This window comes from Silurus meridionalis, chromosome 25 (genome assembly GCF_014805685.1).
Source record: "Silurus meridionalis isolate SWU-2019-XX chromosome 25, ASM1480568v1, whole genome shotgun sequence".
NCBI classification, from domain to species: domain Eukaryota; kingdom Metazoa; phylum Chordata; class Actinopteri; order Siluriformes; family Siluridae; genus Silurus; species Silurus meridionalis.
Genome location: NC_060908.1, coordinates 16,870,001 through 16,887,500, shown reverse-complemented (window position 1 = coordinate 16,887,500; position 17,500 = coordinate 16,870,001). Strand labels below are relative to the sequence as shown.

At 43.3% G+C, this 17,500-nt stretch overlaps 3 protein-coding genes across 9 annotated transcripts in view; all 3 read left to right on the top strand.

Moving 5' to 3' along the window:
- mtmr8 (myotubularin related protein 8) overlaps positions 1-6,629 on the top strand; it is a 9,633-nt gene extending 3,004 nt beyond the window's left edge. For both annotated transcript variants that reach the window (XM_046839099.1, XM_046839101.1), the window contains exons 3-14: positions 1-20; positions 844-1,001; positions 1,129-1,257; positions 1,956-2,090; positions 2,188-2,320; positions 2,492-2,601; positions 2,791-2,916; positions 3,043-3,092; positions 3,803-4,003; positions 4,374-4,502; positions 4,662-4,788; positions 4,913-6,629. The exon at positions 1-20 is cut by the window's left edge and continues 143 nt beyond it. In XM_046839099.1, the coding sequence (XP_046695055.1) occupies positions 1-20; positions 844-1,001; positions 1,129-1,257; positions 1,956-2,090; positions 2,188-2,320; positions 2,492-2,601; positions 2,791-2,916; positions 3,043-3,092; positions 3,803-4,003; positions 4,374-4,502; positions 4,662-4,788; positions 4,913-5,197 (1,603 nt within the window). In that variant the 3' untranslated portion in view covers positions 5,198-6,629. The remainder of the gene's footprint in view (positions 21-843; positions 1,002-1,128; positions 1,258-1,955; positions 2,091-2,187; positions 2,321-2,491; positions 2,602-2,790; positions 2,917-3,042; positions 3,093-3,802; positions 4,004-4,373; positions 4,503-4,661; positions 4,789-4,912) is intronic.
- Positions 6,630-6,979: 350 nt separating this feature from the next.
- Positions 6,980-12,633, top strand: amer1 (APC membrane recruitment protein 1). 2 transcript variants are annotated; one of them, XM_046839097.1, is made up of 2 exons: positions 6,980-7,102; positions 8,233-12,633. In XM_046839097.1, exon 2 carries the CDS (start codon positions 8,350-8,352, stop codon positions 11,269-11,271), a length of 2,922 nt encoding a protein of 973 aa, XP_046695053.1. In that variant the 5' UTR covers positions 6,980-7,102; positions 8,233-8,349; the 3' UTR covers positions 11,272-12,633. The 2 variants fall into 2 exon arrangements, with proteins under 2 accessions (XP_046695053.1, XP_046695054.1); XM_046839098.1 differs by lacking the exon at positions 6,980-7,102 and adding an exon at positions 7,120-7,439.
- Positions 12,634-15,621: 2,988 nt separating this feature from the next.
- The window catches only part of arhgef9a (Cdc42 guanine nucleotide exchange factor (GEF) 9a), a 25,087-nt gene continuing 23,208 nt past the window's right edge, over positions 15,622-17,500 (top strand). For 2 of the 5 annotated variants that reach the window (XM_046839108.1, XM_046839105.1), the window contains exon 1: positions 15,622-15,796. In XM_046839108.1, coding sequence (XP_046695064.1) covers positions 15,782-15,796 — 15 coding nt within the window. In that variant the 5' untranslated portion in view covers positions 15,622-15,781. Of the gene's footprint in view, positions 15,797-16,335; positions 16,438-16,564; positions 16,803-17,500 lie in introns of those variants that run through there. The other 3 variants (XM_046839107.1, XM_046839104.1, XM_046839106.1) reach the window with 2 other exon arrangements.

The following is a 17,500-nucleotide window of genomic DNA, read 5'->3' as shown; positions in this document are numbered from 1 at the left end:
CCTACGTCTGTCCCAACCAGGTATACACACACACACACACACACACACACACACACACACACACACTCACACAGGTATACTCACACTCACACACTCACACAGGTATACACACAGGTATACACACACACACACACACACACACACACACACAGGTATACACACACACACACACACACACACACACACACACACACACACACAGGTACACACACACACACACTCACACAGGTATACACACACTCACACACTTACACAGGTATACATACACACACACACGCAGGTACACACACACACACACACACATGATGATAATGAAAAGATGATGATAATATAGATGGTGAGGATGATGATAAAGATGATGAGAATGATGGTGAGGATGATGATAAAGATGATGAGGATGATGGTGAGGATGATGATAAAGATGATGAGGATGATGGTGAGGATTATGATAAAGATGATGAGAATGATGGTGAGGATGATGATAAAGATGATGAGGATGATGGTGAGGATGATGATAAAGATGATGAGGATGATGATAAAGATGATGAGGATGATGATAAAGATGATGAGGATGATGATAAAGATGATGAGGATGATGGTGAGGATGATGATAAAGATGATGATAAAGATGATGAGGATAAAGATGATGAGGATGATGATAAAGATGATGAGGATGATGATGATGAGGATGATGATGATGAGGATGATGATGATAAAGATGATGATTAATGATAAAGATGATGAGGATGATGGTGAGGATGATGATGGTGAGGATGATGATGATGAAGATGATGAGGATGATGAAGATGATGAGGATGATGAAGTCATGTCTGTGATGTGCAGTAAAGGATGAGGAGCTCTACGCCTTCCTCTACAACCCCCAGCAGAGTGAAGAAGAGCGGAGGCGGGGCTGGGATCTCATCAGCTTTCCTGCTGACTTCAGCAGAATGGGCCTGCCCAATGAATTCTGGGAAATCAGCGACCTCAACAGTAACTATGAGGTGCAAGCACTTCCTGTCTGAGTCAGCGCTTTTTCCTTTTCCTGTAAACATTGACTATGCTTAATTTTGCTGTGTGTGTGTGTGTGTGTGTGTGTGTGTGTGTGTGTGTGTGGTTCTTCTTCTTCAGCTCTGCTCCACATATCCCTCTGTGCTCGCCATTCCTAAATGCGCCAGCGTTGCTACGGTAACGGGCAGTGCTAAGTTCAGGAGTCGGAACCGTCTGCCCGCTTTGTCGTATTATCACAAAGACACCAAGGTAACACACACACACACACACACACACACACACACACACACACACACACACACACCCTGATATAAGATTGTTCATATTGGTTTGTGTCCAACTACTGTTTTTTATCTTTTAATGAACCAAAGGACAAAAAGGACACAGACAGAAACAGACAGTTTGGAAATATAGAGGGGACAGACAAGTGTACAGAGGGGAGATAGAGGGGACAGATGGAATATTGAGGGGACAGGTGGGTACATAGAGGGGACAAAAGCATACAGATCGGTAGATAAAGGGGAAAGATGGCATACAGATGGGTAGATAGAAGGGACATACAGATGGGACAGATGGATAGATAGAAGGGACATACAGATGGGACAGATGGGTAGATAGAGGGGACATACAGATGGGACAGATGGGTAGATAGAGGGGACAGATGGCATACAGATGGGTAGATAGAAAGAAACATGCCATATAGAGCAGACAGATGGGTAGATAGAGGGGACAAACGGCATACAGAGTAGACATGGGTAGATAGGGGACAGATGGCACATAGAGGAGACAAACAACAGTATGACTTGGACAACCAGACGTACAGAGGGGACAGATGGTGTACATTGGAGACAAACACATGTTTTCCACACACTATAAAACACCATTATAAAGTCTGATTGCATTTATGTTGTTGTTTACGTGTTTTTTTTGGTTTGTTCTGTTGCTAGGCAGCAATCTGTCGGTGTAGTCAGCCTCTCTCGGGGTTAAATTCTCGCTGTATTGAGGATGAACAAATGCTGCAGGCCATCAGCAAGGCTAATCCCAACTGTCCTTTTATTTACGTTGTGGACACACGACCTAAGGTACCACTTTATATCCTTTAAACCCAGATCAAAATTTGTATGTATGTAGTTTAGAGAGCAAACTGTATGGTGTGTGTGTGTGTGTGTGTGTGTTTAGCTAAATGCAATGGCGAACCGAGCGGCGGGTAAAGGCTACGAAAACGAGGATAACTACGCCAACATCAGATTCCACTTCCAGGGCATTGAGAACATCCATGTGATGAGAAGCAGCTTACAGAAACTCCTGGAGTGTAAGCATTCACACTTGTATAAACACACATGCACATGGACCTGTTTTCCAGGGACCAGCTGAACGTCCCCACAATGCACAAAGTATGAACGTCCCCACAAGCATTTCTCTTTTTATAATTCACTTTACAGCTTGTATTTGTGATTTTTGTTTTGTTTTTCAACTCCGGCAGTGTGTGCACAGAAAACCGCGTCGATGAGTGATTACCTGACCGGTTTGGAAAACTCCGGCTGGCTGAGACACATCAAAGCCGTGATGGACGCCGGAGTCTTCCTCGCTAAAGTACACTCTTCACTTCAACTAATGATTTTCTGTTTTATTAGTACAATAATTACATCATCACCAGACAGCGTAATGTGTAACAGTACAGAGTTTACTGCTTTCTGAGGACCTAGTGTCCCCATAAACATAACGTGTGTGCATGTTTGTATTCACGTGTGCGCGCATGTGTGTATTTTCATGTGTGTGTAGGCAGTGGGGGATGAGGGAGCGAGTGTGTTAGTGCACTGTTCTGATGGATGGGATCGTACAGCTCAGGTGTGTTCTCTCTCCTGCATCCTGCTCGACCCCTACTACAGAACCATCAAAGGACTCATGGTGAACACACACACACACACACACACACACACACACACACACACACACACACACACACACACACACACACACCAGTAGGGTTTATTTATGTATCCTGCTAATCCGAATGTGTTCCTGGTTTTTCAGGTTCTGATTGAAAAAGAATGGATTGCTTTTGGACACAAATTCAATCACAGGTAATAAAAGTGTTGATTTGTTTATAAACTATAATAAAATAAATGTTATTTTTATAATCAGGTGCAAGAAGTGAAATCATGTACACACACAATTTCTGAAAATTGTTACTGTAAATCCAGTAGCTAACAAATATATTATTATATCAGTAGCTTCCTGACAAAGCTAGCGCTCTGATTGACAAACAGAAAGTTTAGCTAGCAAACGATTGGAAAAGCTAGCTAGCTAACTTGAGAGGAACGCTGATGCTGCCTGGTTTTTATTTATCATACTGTAAAAAAAAAAAAGGTGAGACGGTTTTAGTTAAATGATTAGCTCCAGTCATGTGCTAGTCAATAATCTGCAGTTGACGAGCAACAGAGTTTATAGAGTAAAAGCTTTGTGAAGACCGAATGTCCCTGTAATCAGATTACACAGAGTGCCAAAGGTTTATGGACACCTGAGCATAAGATTGCCATGTGGTTCTTTTTGAACATCCCATTCCACATGGAGTCTCCATTCTCTGTTATAATGAGCTCCTCTCTGATGGGAAGATGTTCCACTACATTTTGTGGAGATTCATTCAGCTACAAGTCTCTGTAGAATATATGGGTGGGAAAGTCAGGTGTCCTAATACATGGCCATAAAGTTGTAGGTCAATTATGTATGTGTGTGTGTATGTGTGTGTGTGTGTGTGTGTGTGTGTGTGTGTGTGTGTGTGTGTGTGATTTAGGTGTGGTCATTTGGAAGGTGACCCTAAAGAGATCTCGCCCGTGTTCACACAGTTTGTGGAGTGTGTGTGGCAGCTAATGGAACAGTTCCCCTGCGCCTTTCAGTTTAACGAACGCTTCCTGCTCTCTATCCATGAACACGTTTACTCTTGTCACTATGGCAACTTCATCTGCAACAACCAGCGGGAGAGAGAGCAGCTACGGTACACACACACACACACACACACACACACACACACACACACCCTAGTGACGGATCTAATATAGCTAGCCAGCCAACAGACAAACATAGCTAGTTGTACAGAAAGTTTTAATCAGCTAACGTAATTAATTGATAATAAATATTCTAGCTAACTAGAATCAACATAGCTAGCCAACTAACTGACTAACGTGGTTGTTCATCTAGTTACATAGTTATTAACATAAAAGATATCTACTGAAAACACACCAGCAGATTTTGCTAGTTACTTGGAATTATGTTTCTGCAATGTTAATTAAGAAGTGTGTGTGTGTGTGTGTGTGTGTGTGTGTGTGTGTGTGTGTGTGTGTGTGTGTGTGTGTGTGTGTGTGTAGGATCAGAGAGAGGACCTTCTCGGTGTGGCCGTTTCTTCTGGAACATCAGGACGAGTTCAGGAACCCACTATACAAACGCACTACACACAACGGTTTACTGAGACCCAACACGCTGCCACTGTACTTCAAGTACGCGCACACACACACACACACACAGAATGAAGTTTCTGATGTAAGTACATTGTTCAATCATACAACTGTACATGAATAAGAAGAGATTGTCTGTGTGTGTGTGTGTGTGTGTGTGTGTGTGTGTGTGTGTGTGTGTGTGTGTGTGTGTGTTGTCAGGTTTTGGTGTGGGATGTATAACCGTTACGATAAAGGGATACACCCGAGACAGTCCATCTTGGACACGTTGCTGTCCCTGAGTGTGAGACAGACCTACGAGGAGAAGACGATGACGGAGCTGCAGACAGTAAGATTTATCACACGATTTTTATTAACCATTTTTTACGTTTTTTCGTTTTTTTATTCATTTGGTAAAAAAATCAACAAGCTTACTGATTCCAAGTCTCTCCGATCAAACGTCCACCAATTAGAAGTTGGCTATCGCTGACGGAGTCCTCTCGGCTACTGATCGACCAATCAGCACACTTACTGATCAGGACGGTCACTCAGAGGCCACGCCCACTCCCTCCTCCTCCTTCGCCCGAGTGAATGGAGACTCTGAGAGTTTGAGCGACGGCGCTGGAGGAGAGGCAGAGTCGGATCAGGAAAAAAACGGGAGCAAGCCGAAGGTGGTGGCGAAGGACAGACCTGTTTCTATGGCAACTCAGATCTCTGAAGAGGAGGTGGAGGAAACTGATCTTCTTGGATCTCCATAGTAACAAAGCTGACATTTGTGATGGAGCTGAAAAAAACCAAAGGGAAGCGACAAAGACGCACTCAGGACACAATACACACACACACACACACACACACACACACACACACACACACACACACACACACACCTTGAACATAATTTATTACAGTGGCTTTATGGCAGAGTAATAGTTTAGCCACACCCCTAATTGGGGTTCTTAGCCACGCCCCTTTTAAAATAATCAAATAAAACCAAAATAAAGAAATTACAATTTTTTCAGCTACAAAACAATGATCAAACATCTGAGAAATTCTTGTAAATTACAAATATCCACATACACACAACATTTCAGAGAATTTCGATTTGGTCCTAAAAAATACACAGATGTTTATAATCCCAATGAGCTCAGAGAATTTCTTGGAAGATACGTCCCAACAATTTTACACACTTAGTGTTTTACCCACGTCCCCTTAAAACATTCTATTTTGTACCATTGTAAACATTATAGACATCACTAGAGGATGATGATGATATTTAGGCCACGCCCCCACATAAATTCCACTCGCTAGACAGGTTGCAGTGCCATTATAATCGAATTATATTTTAGCCACGCCCACAACATTCCTCAACATCATACTTTCTAAAATAAATAAATAAATAAACAAAGCACCCCTTAAGCCACGCCCACAGAATGTCAACCTCAGCACAGTCGAGCCGATTTTCATTTCGGCGCCTTTAACAAAACGCTTTTCTGATTAACCCTCTGCACTTTTTCCGCCGGTAACAAATATTTTTACGCTACAAAAAAATCACAAAACAAACAAAGTTTGTGTAGTTTTACATTTTATTTTTACAGTTTGTAAATGTTTTGATGTTTGTTGGGTTTTTGTGTGTGTGTGTGTGTGTGTGTGTGTGTGTGTGTGTGTGTGTGTGTGTGTGTGTGTGTGTGTGTGTGTGTGTGTGTGTGTGTGTGTGTGATAAAATGCAGCTATGACATTGTTGCCAAAATATAGCGATGAGGAATGTTCTAAAAGCTACACACACACACAAAAAGCAACTATTTTACAGAACAAAAAATAATGATCAAAGAGAGAAGGGAAAGAAAGCACTTTGCGCTGTTTTTACACATTTTTTTATTTTCAGAAAGAATTATTTGTAATTTGGAGTGCATAAATTTTGTATTTTGTAAGATTTCTGTAACACTTATATAACCGACACTGAGACTTATTTTATCCCAATGTTACTGTTAGAACACATTTATCTCAGATTTATATTTACTTGATTGACCAACACTGGAGACCTTGTCCACCCTGTAGCTGCAGGACAAGTAAAAAAAAAAAAGAAAAATGGACATTTATCATTTAATTGTTGAATCTTTTTTGTTGTTTGATGTCCTTTGATGTAGGATGTAAACAGGCAGCACAGTGATACAAATATATACTTCAAAAAGTTATAGTAATTTTCAATTACTATGAATTATAAATGATTGTTTTTTTTTTTTTACATTTTATTTTTTATTTCTTGCACTTCTTAAAAAAGGTTTTTTGAAATAAAAAACATTTCTTTAGTTTTTATATGTGATTCTGCCTGGATTTTATAACGCTTTGATTGATTTTTTTTATTTTTCTATGCCCTGTTAATAAATTGTTTTAAAAACAGATTCCTGTGGGTTCTCTTTTATTATCTAAATAAAAATAACGATTTTCAACACTTATATAACAAAAATATTTTTAACAATTGCCCCGTACAGTCGCTAAAAAACGATGTGCAGTTTTGATTTATACACAGGACTACATTTCCCATTATTCAACGCGATCCTTCCGGAAGTGACGCGTCATCGTCGGTTTAGACGCTAAAGCTATCCTTTTTTCCTCCCTCACAGGCTGTTGCTAATTGTCTCTGCTAAATCAGGAATAAAATCATGGTGAGTCCGGTGTGGTGTTTATTGTTTGGGTTTCATTAAACCTGCGCGTTTTATTTCGCAAAACGAAACAAAGAAGGTTCTAGAAATGTTCCGAGTCCATGTGAGGGTTCGGGTGGACGAAGCTTTAGCATGGTGGCTAACCGAGCCGAACCGTTAGCGAGGACTTTGTTGTTTTCGCACCCGTATTTCGACAAGCCCCGCCCTCGACTGCCGAGATTGAATGCCTTTGTTTACCGCGCGCCTTTTAGACGCACGAGGTAGCCAATCACAACGCAGGAGGCGGGTCAACGGGAACCAACATGGCGGTGGTGGGAGGCGGGATGGTGTAGGAATACAGGTGGGCTTTCAGATAAGGTAAAATGAGGTGAAATTGTGGCCACAATCGATTTTTTCTTTATTATAAGTGTTTATTTATCGGAAACCTTATCAAACCGTCTGTTTGTGTTTGTTTTATGTGTGTGTATGGATTATTATGTATCTTTATACATATTAATGTATAAAGTGTATTATTATTTTGTATTGAATCAGGTAGCAGAAGCTTTTTATTTCCTGATGTTTGGAGGTTATACATATTTGACACCTTTTACAAACGGTTTCAGACGTTTTTTATTAGACTACATGACGAGCTCCGTTCTCCAGAGCGACTTACTATCATTTCGTTCATTCACCTGAGCAGGGCCCTGCTGGGATATGAACTTACAACAGGTTATTGTCTTATCCACTGAGCTAAAACCTCATTGTGAAAACGTTTCTCGCGTGGTCATTGCATCGACCCCTGAGGAACCTCGTTACGTTCTAGACTGTTTATTCCTCTGTCTCTGTTGCAGTCGCTTTCATTTTGCTCATACCGTAAAAATCAGTTTGTTGCGTGATTACATAATTGTAATTGTAATTACACAATCGCTCAGCTACAGAAAACTTTGCCTCTGTTTCATCAGATATAACTGTAGTTAGTTAAGTAATCTAATCAGCAATCAAGTGTCCAGTCATGGTGTGTTTTTAAAAACATTGTTTCAGTCCTCTGATGTTTTAGTTCTCGCAGGTCACGGTACTAGAGGTTTATTATTCATGGTTCATGGATTTCTCAAGTTTATCCGTTTATCTAATTGTTTGTGTTTTTCACTTTTCAGATGTGACATGGCAGAAGACGTGTTTGATAGACAATTTGTAGGCATCCTTTCACCTGCACACAGGAGAGTCGTATGTGTCATGATTATACGACTTTAGCACAGAGTTTCTGAGTCACCATGGAGACTCCAACGGGAAGTGGTGCACCTAGTGGTGGCCAGTCGTCAGACACCATCTCCCCTGAACCTCAGTCGCCCCAGACGCCTCCAGCAGGGAAGCTAAGGAAGACAGCCTTTAGATTTTTTGGCGGTCGAAAGAGCATCTGTATGCTGCCAAGCTTTTTCGTAGGTAGAGCCAAGAGTCAAGGACGGTGGCCTTCTAAAATGGGCGTGACCAAGAGTCAAACTTATGACGGCCTGAGCAGAGCATGCTGGGAAGACGGCGGTAGAGGTGGCGGAGTCGTGACTTCGGCGGAGTTCGAATTCCACAACCCAAACGGCTCGAGCGACCTGAACAAACCACAGGAAAGTTTTGCGAAGTCGCAGTCCCTCCCACGGCAGAAACGAGGCCTCAGAGGTCTTTTCAGCAGCATCAGGAAGCATCGCAAAAGCAAAAATAACGCTGAAGTGGAGAAAAACGAGATGCTTGAAATGTCCTCAGGTGAAATAGTGCCTGGAAGGTTGACAAACATCAGTTTTCAAGGTGATAACGATGGCATCAAGAGTCACAGGGATTTGTTAGAGCTGGACCTGCCTGCAGAATCCAACAGCAGCGAATTAACAAAACTGCCTGCTCCTGAAGCGGACACCTGCACAACGGAGGAAACATCAGTGCCTGAGAAAATAAGGAGCAAGGAGAAGGCTGGGGAGAAAGAGGAAGGAGAACAATGTGGTGATGAATGCCTAGACGAGGCAGACAAGGTGAAGGAACGTAAGAAAAAAGGTCTTCTAACATATCGGCAGCCTCTGTCTGCAGACTCTGAGATGGCACGACTCGGCGAACTGCACACAGACTTAGCCGAGGGTGACCCTCCTACCATGTCCACTGACAACTTGATCTTTGGAGACGTGTCATCTCTGAAGAGTTTCGATTCGTTGACTGGTTGCGGTGACATCATTGCAGACCAGGATGACGTCAGTGTTGCGGAGAGTTCTGTGTCGGGCGAAAGAGGGAGTCGTAATGCTGGAAAACGTAGCTCTTGCCTTGTTACGTACCAGGGAGGCGGAGAGGAGATGGCAACTCCGGACGAAGTGGACAACGAGTACCTGAACAGCCTATGGGAGTCGGAGGGCAGCGAGGTGTGCTATCTCCCCTCGGAGCAGACCATCAGCCCGTCATCCACCCCTGATCAGCCAACCAGCTCCTTCCATGTCACTACCAGTACCAGTGGCAACACCAGCACTAGTCCTCTGGGGATCACAGAAACAGTACTTACACCTACCGATCTTATGACTCCTCAGAGTGAGCATCAGGGCTCAGTCCCGAACAGCGATGAGGGTTACTATGATTCCACAACGCCTGGAGCTGACGAGGAAATCTGTGAACGTCCACAGCAGGAAAGACTTCCACGGGACAGCTACAGTGGCGATGCCCTTTACGAACTCTTCGAGCCCGACGATCGATTGATCAGTCCGCCTTTACCTTCTAAAGACAATCAAGGGTTGCTGAGTGGAAACAAAAGTAAAGGAGATCTTCTTTATGACTTAACATCTGCTGCCTTGGAATCTGGTGCCATGGAGACGGAAGAGGAACGTCTGAGTAAGATCCAACATGCCTTGCTTTGTTGCGATTTGCAGAACCTGAGAACCCCATCCAAAGATCCGTATTGTAGCGAGCACTTATACAGTGATGCAATCCCTCTTGAAGGGAAGTACAAGATCTCAGAAGAGGAGGCACACCATCAGTCTGGATCCAGACCACAGCAAGGATCCCAAGCCTTAAAAGAAGTTTTGCCTCTTAGCGGAAGTCAGGTGCAGCACAGAACCTTGTATGGACCTACTGCCGATTCAAGATTAAGCACACAAGTCTCAAAGGCAGCAAACCTCGTCAAAGATGCAGTACTGTATTCCAAGCAGGAAATGTGCCACGCTACAGAGGACGGCTCTTTACCTCCAACCATAGGGTGTGGCCAATCACAGGAGGAGCTGATGGTCTGCTTCTCACAAGCATTGGTTGATTTTACAAAAAACACCAGACTTTATCGCAACTCCACAGAGAGTCTGGATGGCTCGGAATCTAGCTCACCGTTCGGACCAAGCCTAAGTGCTCTTCCTGCCATCGTCACTTTCGACGTAGTTGATATGGAGAATGAGGGTGAGAGCGAACAGCCTGAGCTTGTAGAGGAAGAGGAAGAGTTGGAATCCCCGTTTGAGGCGTTCGAAGACGACGGCTGCTACTTGCAGCAGGACGCTTTTGCCGAGTGCGACCAGAGAATCTTTGACGCCTACGAGCAAAATCTGTTGCTTAGCAATGCCTGGGGGATCACAAGCCTTCCTCGTCACCTTAGCCTGGGCCGTCCGTGCCCTCCGGTTCCTGCCCCTCTCTCTCACAACCGACGTAGCCGCTCTCTGGATACGGATAGTCTTGAGCTCCAGACAGGCGAGCTCTACGCGTCCCTCGTTTCTCATGGCAACAAGTTTTTCCACTGCAGGAAAAACAGCGCAGATGCAGGATACCAATGCGACGTGAGTCAACAAGGAAGGAACTGGAGACAGGGGTTGCATGGTTGTGACTCTTCCCAGAAGGACGCCTCTATGTCTCAGGAGCAACATAAATCCTTGCGTGGATCCCCTTGGATGGAAACCCCGTCGAGTTCTAGCTGTCAGCCAGCAGTTAGACCGTCACATCTCCCCCTACAGACGGCTTATCCTAATAGCAGCGCAGCGCGAATCCTGAAAATCAACGCAGACAGAGACGTTCTGGGCGGCGCTCAGAGTGATCAGTACACTTCTAATCATTGTTTGGGAGGACCGTGGAAGAATCGACCAGTCGGTATCACCCAGGGTATACCTCATCATCGATCTGACCAATCAGAGGCAGCGAGAGCGACCAAGAATCTGCAGACCGAGGTGGAGATGGGATTCTCCAAACGCAACACATAAACCCCTTCAACACGAAGACAAAGTAACAGGTCACACAGCTGGAGGCCTACTGACCATCATGAAATGTATTTTTCTCACACTGTTACTGTTATCTTCTCACACATAAGCTATAATACAGTAACACTCATTTTCTTTTTTGTTGTTTTTTTATCCGCCATGTTGTTTGGCATTTATGTAGCAGGTGTCTATGATTTATATTTGTGCAGAACCTTCGTTTTTGTCGTTTGCGAGGTTATTTTTGTTTTGCCAGACAGAAATACGACAGAAGACGAGATGATTCGTAAAGAAAAATGATACTGTGCTAGCATGTTCAAGTTTCTGCTGCTATTACCACATACCACCGATCACAAGTGTGTTTTTAAAACAAACAAACAAACAAGTCAGCAAATGTCGGTAAACCCGTTTCAGATTCCAAACACCTTTCAGAAACGTTTTCTGGTTTCCGTGCTACACTTCTCTTTTAGCATTTTTCACACTTGTCTGGAGTTTTTGGTGAATAATGGTGATGTTTATGAACAAAAAAAAAATCCCTTTGAAGTTTTTATACGTTGAAGTCGGTTTCTTTGTTGTACTCGGATAACTATTTTCTAATTTGTTTCATGACATTCCGAGAAAAAAAACAAAAACACTGCAGCTCATCGTCTCATTATTTCTCAAAAAAAACCCACAAAAAAAAAAAAAAAAAAAAAAGAAATCCACTTTTTCATTTTCAGTGTTGGGCAGCTTTACATAATGCTTTTCAAGTGTGATAAGATCAAAACCCAGACGTCTGGGAGATAAAAAAAATCACTGCTAGCGTTTGTCTGGTTATTCCATAAAACACTGTGGAGCGTAAATATCCACTTATCTCCTCACTATTCTTTGCAACATGGTGGTTTAGTCCGTTATCAGGTGAAAACTCGTTTCGTACGTGTGATCAGTTACATTTTGTAGATGTCTGTTGAAGATTTCACCAAATCAACATCATGCACTTTTTCACACCAGCTTTTTTTCCTCCAAAAAAAGAAAACCGGATGAATTCATTGGTGACGACGTTTGAGGGTCACTTTCACACGTTTCCCTTTTGTTTCACATTTGGTACAGTCTTTTATTGTGATCTGTAAATGAGACGCTCACGTGATCGTTCCGTGTGTGTACATGAGCTCGTCATGAGCACAAACACACGTTTATATTCTTTTTCTTTTATATATGGATGTAAACTCGATGACGGTGAATGTTTAAACATCAAGTGTTTGTGGGATTTAAGTAGCTGCCAATCACCACCTTTTACCCATACTGCCTCTGAGTGCTCACACACACACACACACACACACACACACACACACACACTGTCAACTGGAAATAAACTCCATCTCAAGTGAAGAATTTGTTTTGTTTGTTTGGTTTTCTCAGGATTGAACTGAAGTGTTATTACTCGGCTTCCAGGTCTTTCCTGAATGTTTCATCCCAATAATAACTGGAACAATAATAACACCTGATTATGAGATCAGGATTCATAAGGAATCTATTAGTCTGGAAGTATATCCTGTATTTAGAGGCACCACTTCCTCGGAATTCTACAGATGCTGAACCACTGAACCCTGAAATCCAGTGATAGGTTCTTGAAGAACTCATAGAACTCTCCTCCTCCCAATATTCTAGGGCACAATTAGGCAAATTCCCACCAGTATTCCAGAAAAAGGATAAGCTGTATCCCCCCCCCTAGAATTCTGAGGACATGCCGGCCAGGTTCCTACCAGTAGGTGGACATTGTCTTGTTTCCCTCTAAAATGTAGTGCATATACAGGTTGCGTATACAGTTATACAGAGCGCTAAGCTGCCTGGCAGATCCCATGTATTCAGGGGCAGTCACTGGATCCACCACCATCCTGACTGGGATGAAGTTCTAAGTAAAGACGTATGAATAAGTGATTATTTCTTCTTGTTTGCTGCTGCTGAAAGGAAGCAGAGTCAGTGATAATGTTCCTACACGGTACTGTAGACTCGATCACTCCTCAGGTCTTTTTATATTTCTATTAAGTGGAGCAGTCTGGTGAAGTAGCCACGGAAAGAAGATGAGATCGCATTTAAAAACCACACGGCGCTCAGGGCATCTTCTATAGATTCTTTTATAGGTAATGGCATCATGATGGCAGCAATAATTACCTCAGCAGGACCAATAATACTCTCATTTAGTGAGGGTTTCAGTGGGTTTATACGATGCCTGTGGTCATGGGGTCCTGCGAGTGGAGAGACAGAAAGATAGCTTCTAATCAGGTGGAAGTCCTGAGAAGTCTTGGGGGTTCTGAAGTCACGTGATTGAGTTGTGGTGATTAGGCAGTGAATAAAGTCAGGTGTCACTGAACAGTGTGTGGGTGTGGAGGGGAGAAGAGCCAATGGTGTTTAGGTCAAGATTATATTCAGTATCAATCACATAAATTATACTAAACAATCATTTATTTATATCTTATCATTTTAAAAGAATTAATACAATTAATAAATATGTTTTAAAGTTACATTAATAATACAATTAAATACAATTTATAATTCTATTCATCTTTTTTATGTTTTTATTTATTTATAGATTTTCTCATTAGATTTTGTGTCATTTTGGTTATTTTATCATTTTATTAGATCATGTACACTATACTGGCAAAAGTATTGGGACACGCGCATATGTGGATTTCCTGTACAGATGTGGAGGCACACATCTGTACAGATGTGTTTAGATGCAGGAGCATGGAATTTTCCCTTCACCTGAACCTGTTCCAGCGTGACGATGCCCCTGTGCACAAAACCAGCTCCATGGAGATCTGCTTTACCTGGGTAGAAGTGGAAGATCTCCTGCTGTAGAGCTCTGACCTCAGCACTTTCAAGCACCTTTGGAATGAGGGTGAACTCTGAATAAAGTAAGTAATAAAGTGTCACAAACATTTGTCAGTTCAGTGTCTATATTTAGATTTAAAAAACTTCTTGTGAGATCATTTTCAACTTTCAGTATCCGAAAGAGTATCAGATATTGAAAGCGTTGTTTATTGACAACAAAATCAAAACGAAAGACTTTATAAATGTTTATCTATGGGTGACGATTAAAAAAATTAAATAAATCATTAAGGTTCCTGATTGACATGTTTGAGGGGTGTCTCTGTACTGGCTCAGTGATCTCAAACACAGCGATGTAAATATTTCCTCCCTCAGACACATTTGGGGGAAATTAATAAGACATTTATGAAGTGATCGAGCTTTGATTTCAATTAAGATTTTTTCAGTTTTAATTCAGGCTCCTTCTGCCCTCTGCTGGTTAAGTACAGAACTACAGCACAGAAAAAATACCATCACCTCATTAAGATCTGTAAAGTATCAGAACCACGCCCAGTTTTCTAAAGCTGTGTGTGTGTGTGTGTGTGTGTGTGTGTGTGTGTGTGTGTGTGTGTGTGTGTGTGTAAACACGCCACACGTCCCACCACAGCAGCTGAAAGTCACTACGATTATTAAGGTTTTAAAATAATTGCTGTTTTTCGTCTTTGTTACAGAAAAAAACCCGCGAACAAACTGGAACTGATACTGGAGACAGTGACATTCCCTCAGGGTTCTCCAGTGGGTTCTGAAATGTTCTGGAATTTACGGTATTCCTAATGAACTGAACTGAAAGTCACTGATTCGATTAGTTCACTTCGCTGTGAAACACTGAGCTGCAGGTGTTTCAGGTATTTCAGGTGTTTACAAGTATCTCTGAGGTGTTTCATTTTACTCTCATCATTTCATCACATGCCACATTTTCTTGCACGTTTATTCCTAAAGTGTTACACACACACACACACACACACACACACACACACACACACACACACACCTTGGCTCCTCAGTATGATGATGATGATGATGATGATAATGAGATGCTGGTTTTCAGCCCCGCCCACATTCTTCTCTCGGAGAGGCAGATAGCGATAGATACCTAAATACCGGGAAAGAGAGAGAGAGAGAGGATAGAGAATGAGAGAGAATGAGAGAGAGAGAGAGAGAGAGAGAGAGAGAGAGAGAGAAGAGAGAGGATCGAGAATGAGAGAGAGAGAGAGAGCGAGAGAGAGGGATAGAGAATGAGAGAGAGAGAGAGAGAGAGAGAGATAGAGAATGAGAGAGAATGAGAGAGAGAGAGAGAGAGAGAGAGAGAGAGAGGGAGAAAAGGAGAGAGAGAGATAGAGAGATAAGAGAGAGAGAGAGAGACACAGAAAAATAGAGATAATGAGGGAGGGAGGTGTGTAGACTCCCCTTCTCTCTCTCTCTCTCTCTCTCTCTCTCTCTCTCCCCGTTCTCTTCGTTTTCCTGACCGGACGTTACGTAGGATCTCTCTCTCTCTGTCTCTCTCTCTCTCTCTCTCTCTCTCTCATTCTCTCTCTCATTCTCTCTCTCTTTTCCTCTCGTTTCCTCGCGCGCACACACACCGCGCGCGTGCATTGGCGGGGCTTCGGACCTGCGGGTGAGAGAAACGGGGGACAGCGGGGACCGGGCGCGTGCAGCACGGAGCCCCACCATGATGAAGATGATGGTAAGAGCTTGTGGTGGTTTGGTTGTACTGCTCGGATGGAGAGCTGCTGCTGCTGCTGCTGCTGCTGCTGATGATGATGATGATGGTTGTGATGGCGGTGGTCTCTCGAGCGTTAGAGGTGTCCGGTAACGGAGATGTAATGAAACAGAGCGCGCAAGAAGATGAAGAAGAAGATGATGACGATTGGGGAAGGGGGTGTGGAAGCAGCGGCGCATTTGAGTCACGCAAAAAATCTCTCGCCTTCCTCTTCTCTTCTTCTTCATCATCATCCTCCTCTCAGGTTATCCGTGATGTGATGCTGCATGGCGGTGGATGTTGGATGTGACCTTGGGGGAGGCGCGGGGTGGGGGTGAGGTGTGTGTGTGTGTGTGTGTGTGTGTGTAGTGGGGGGGGGGGATTTATTATTATTATTATTATTATTATTATTATTATTATTATTAGCGGCTCGCGCGGAAACCGGGTAAAAACAACACACACAAAATACTCGACTGCACGTTACCGGAATCGCTACATCGCCCCCGAACCCCCAAATCCCCTCACTCCTAACATACCGTCCGTTCACCCGCCCACCGATCCGCACCATGGCAACGGGCGCGAGCGCGACTGAGGAGGGGGGAAACCCGGCTGATCGCCTCGAGAAGGTGAATGTCGTCGGTGTATTTTTTTAGCGTGATGTTTTTAATGTTTTGCTGTTAAGATGATTTTGATGAGGTGAATGAGAAGGAGGAGGAGGAAGACGTGTGTGTGTGTGTGTGTGTGTGTGTGTGGGGACCGCTCTCCTACATTTTCATCACTTCCATCCAGCATCTTCTCCCTTTCATCTCATTATGACCTATTTTTGGTCACGAGCGCTCGAGCTCCGGATCTCATCCCTCAGATGATGTGGTTTTCCGACGTACTGAGCAGCGTCGCAGGATGCGCAGGTTTCGTCCGTCAGGTGGCGGATGATGATGCTGAGGCCTGACCGAGTCGTAGAAGGAGAGAGAAGATAATGGTGGAGGCCTGGGTGAGATGCTGGTGCTACATCGTTGGTGTTGGTTACAGTAGATACCAGTAGACACCATACTGAGACCTGGGACTCACTGAACCCGGGGTTTACGACGTACAAGACTGAAATGGTGCAAAGAATTTATTGGTTCCAAGTCGAGAACATGATGTTCTGGTGTTTCACATGATGCTCTCATGCTGTGTGTAACTTCAGCTATCATGATAAAATCCACCGATAGGACGATGTGCTATGGTGACATGAATCTTAGTATAAGCTTACCACTGTTAGCACGCATGCTAATAAACAAAAAGTCACTTGTTTCCTCAAGCTCATGCAGAACATGTCATAGTCATCGTCTTGACCCGAGCTGTGAACATCTCCAAACTCGAGCCGATCAGAATTCAGACCAGATATGTTTTGAATGTCGAGAAATCTTAACTCTAGAAGCGTAATAAATGTGAACTCACCATCAGTAACTGGTTAGCCTACGCTAGCGTTTATGATTTTTGATCTCGCTAAGCTAGTTAGGTTTCTATACTGCAGAACAGTAGCAGTGTAGTAGTGACGTCACTTCTAAAGTACAATCCAATTCTTTTCACTTGTTGAGTCGCAGGAGAAACGTGAACATCTCACGTTAGCGTGTTAGCGCTGGGTGAGAAACCGTAGCAGAGCTCACTGCATTTCAGCACGTCGATCTCTGAAACAAGAAAATCGTT

What these genes read in the sequence shown, in the direction of transcription:
- amer1 (XM_046839097.1), top strand. Translation starts at nt 8,350, where the DNA reads ATGGAGACTCCAACGGGAAGTGGTGCACCTAGTGGTGGCCAGTCGTCA.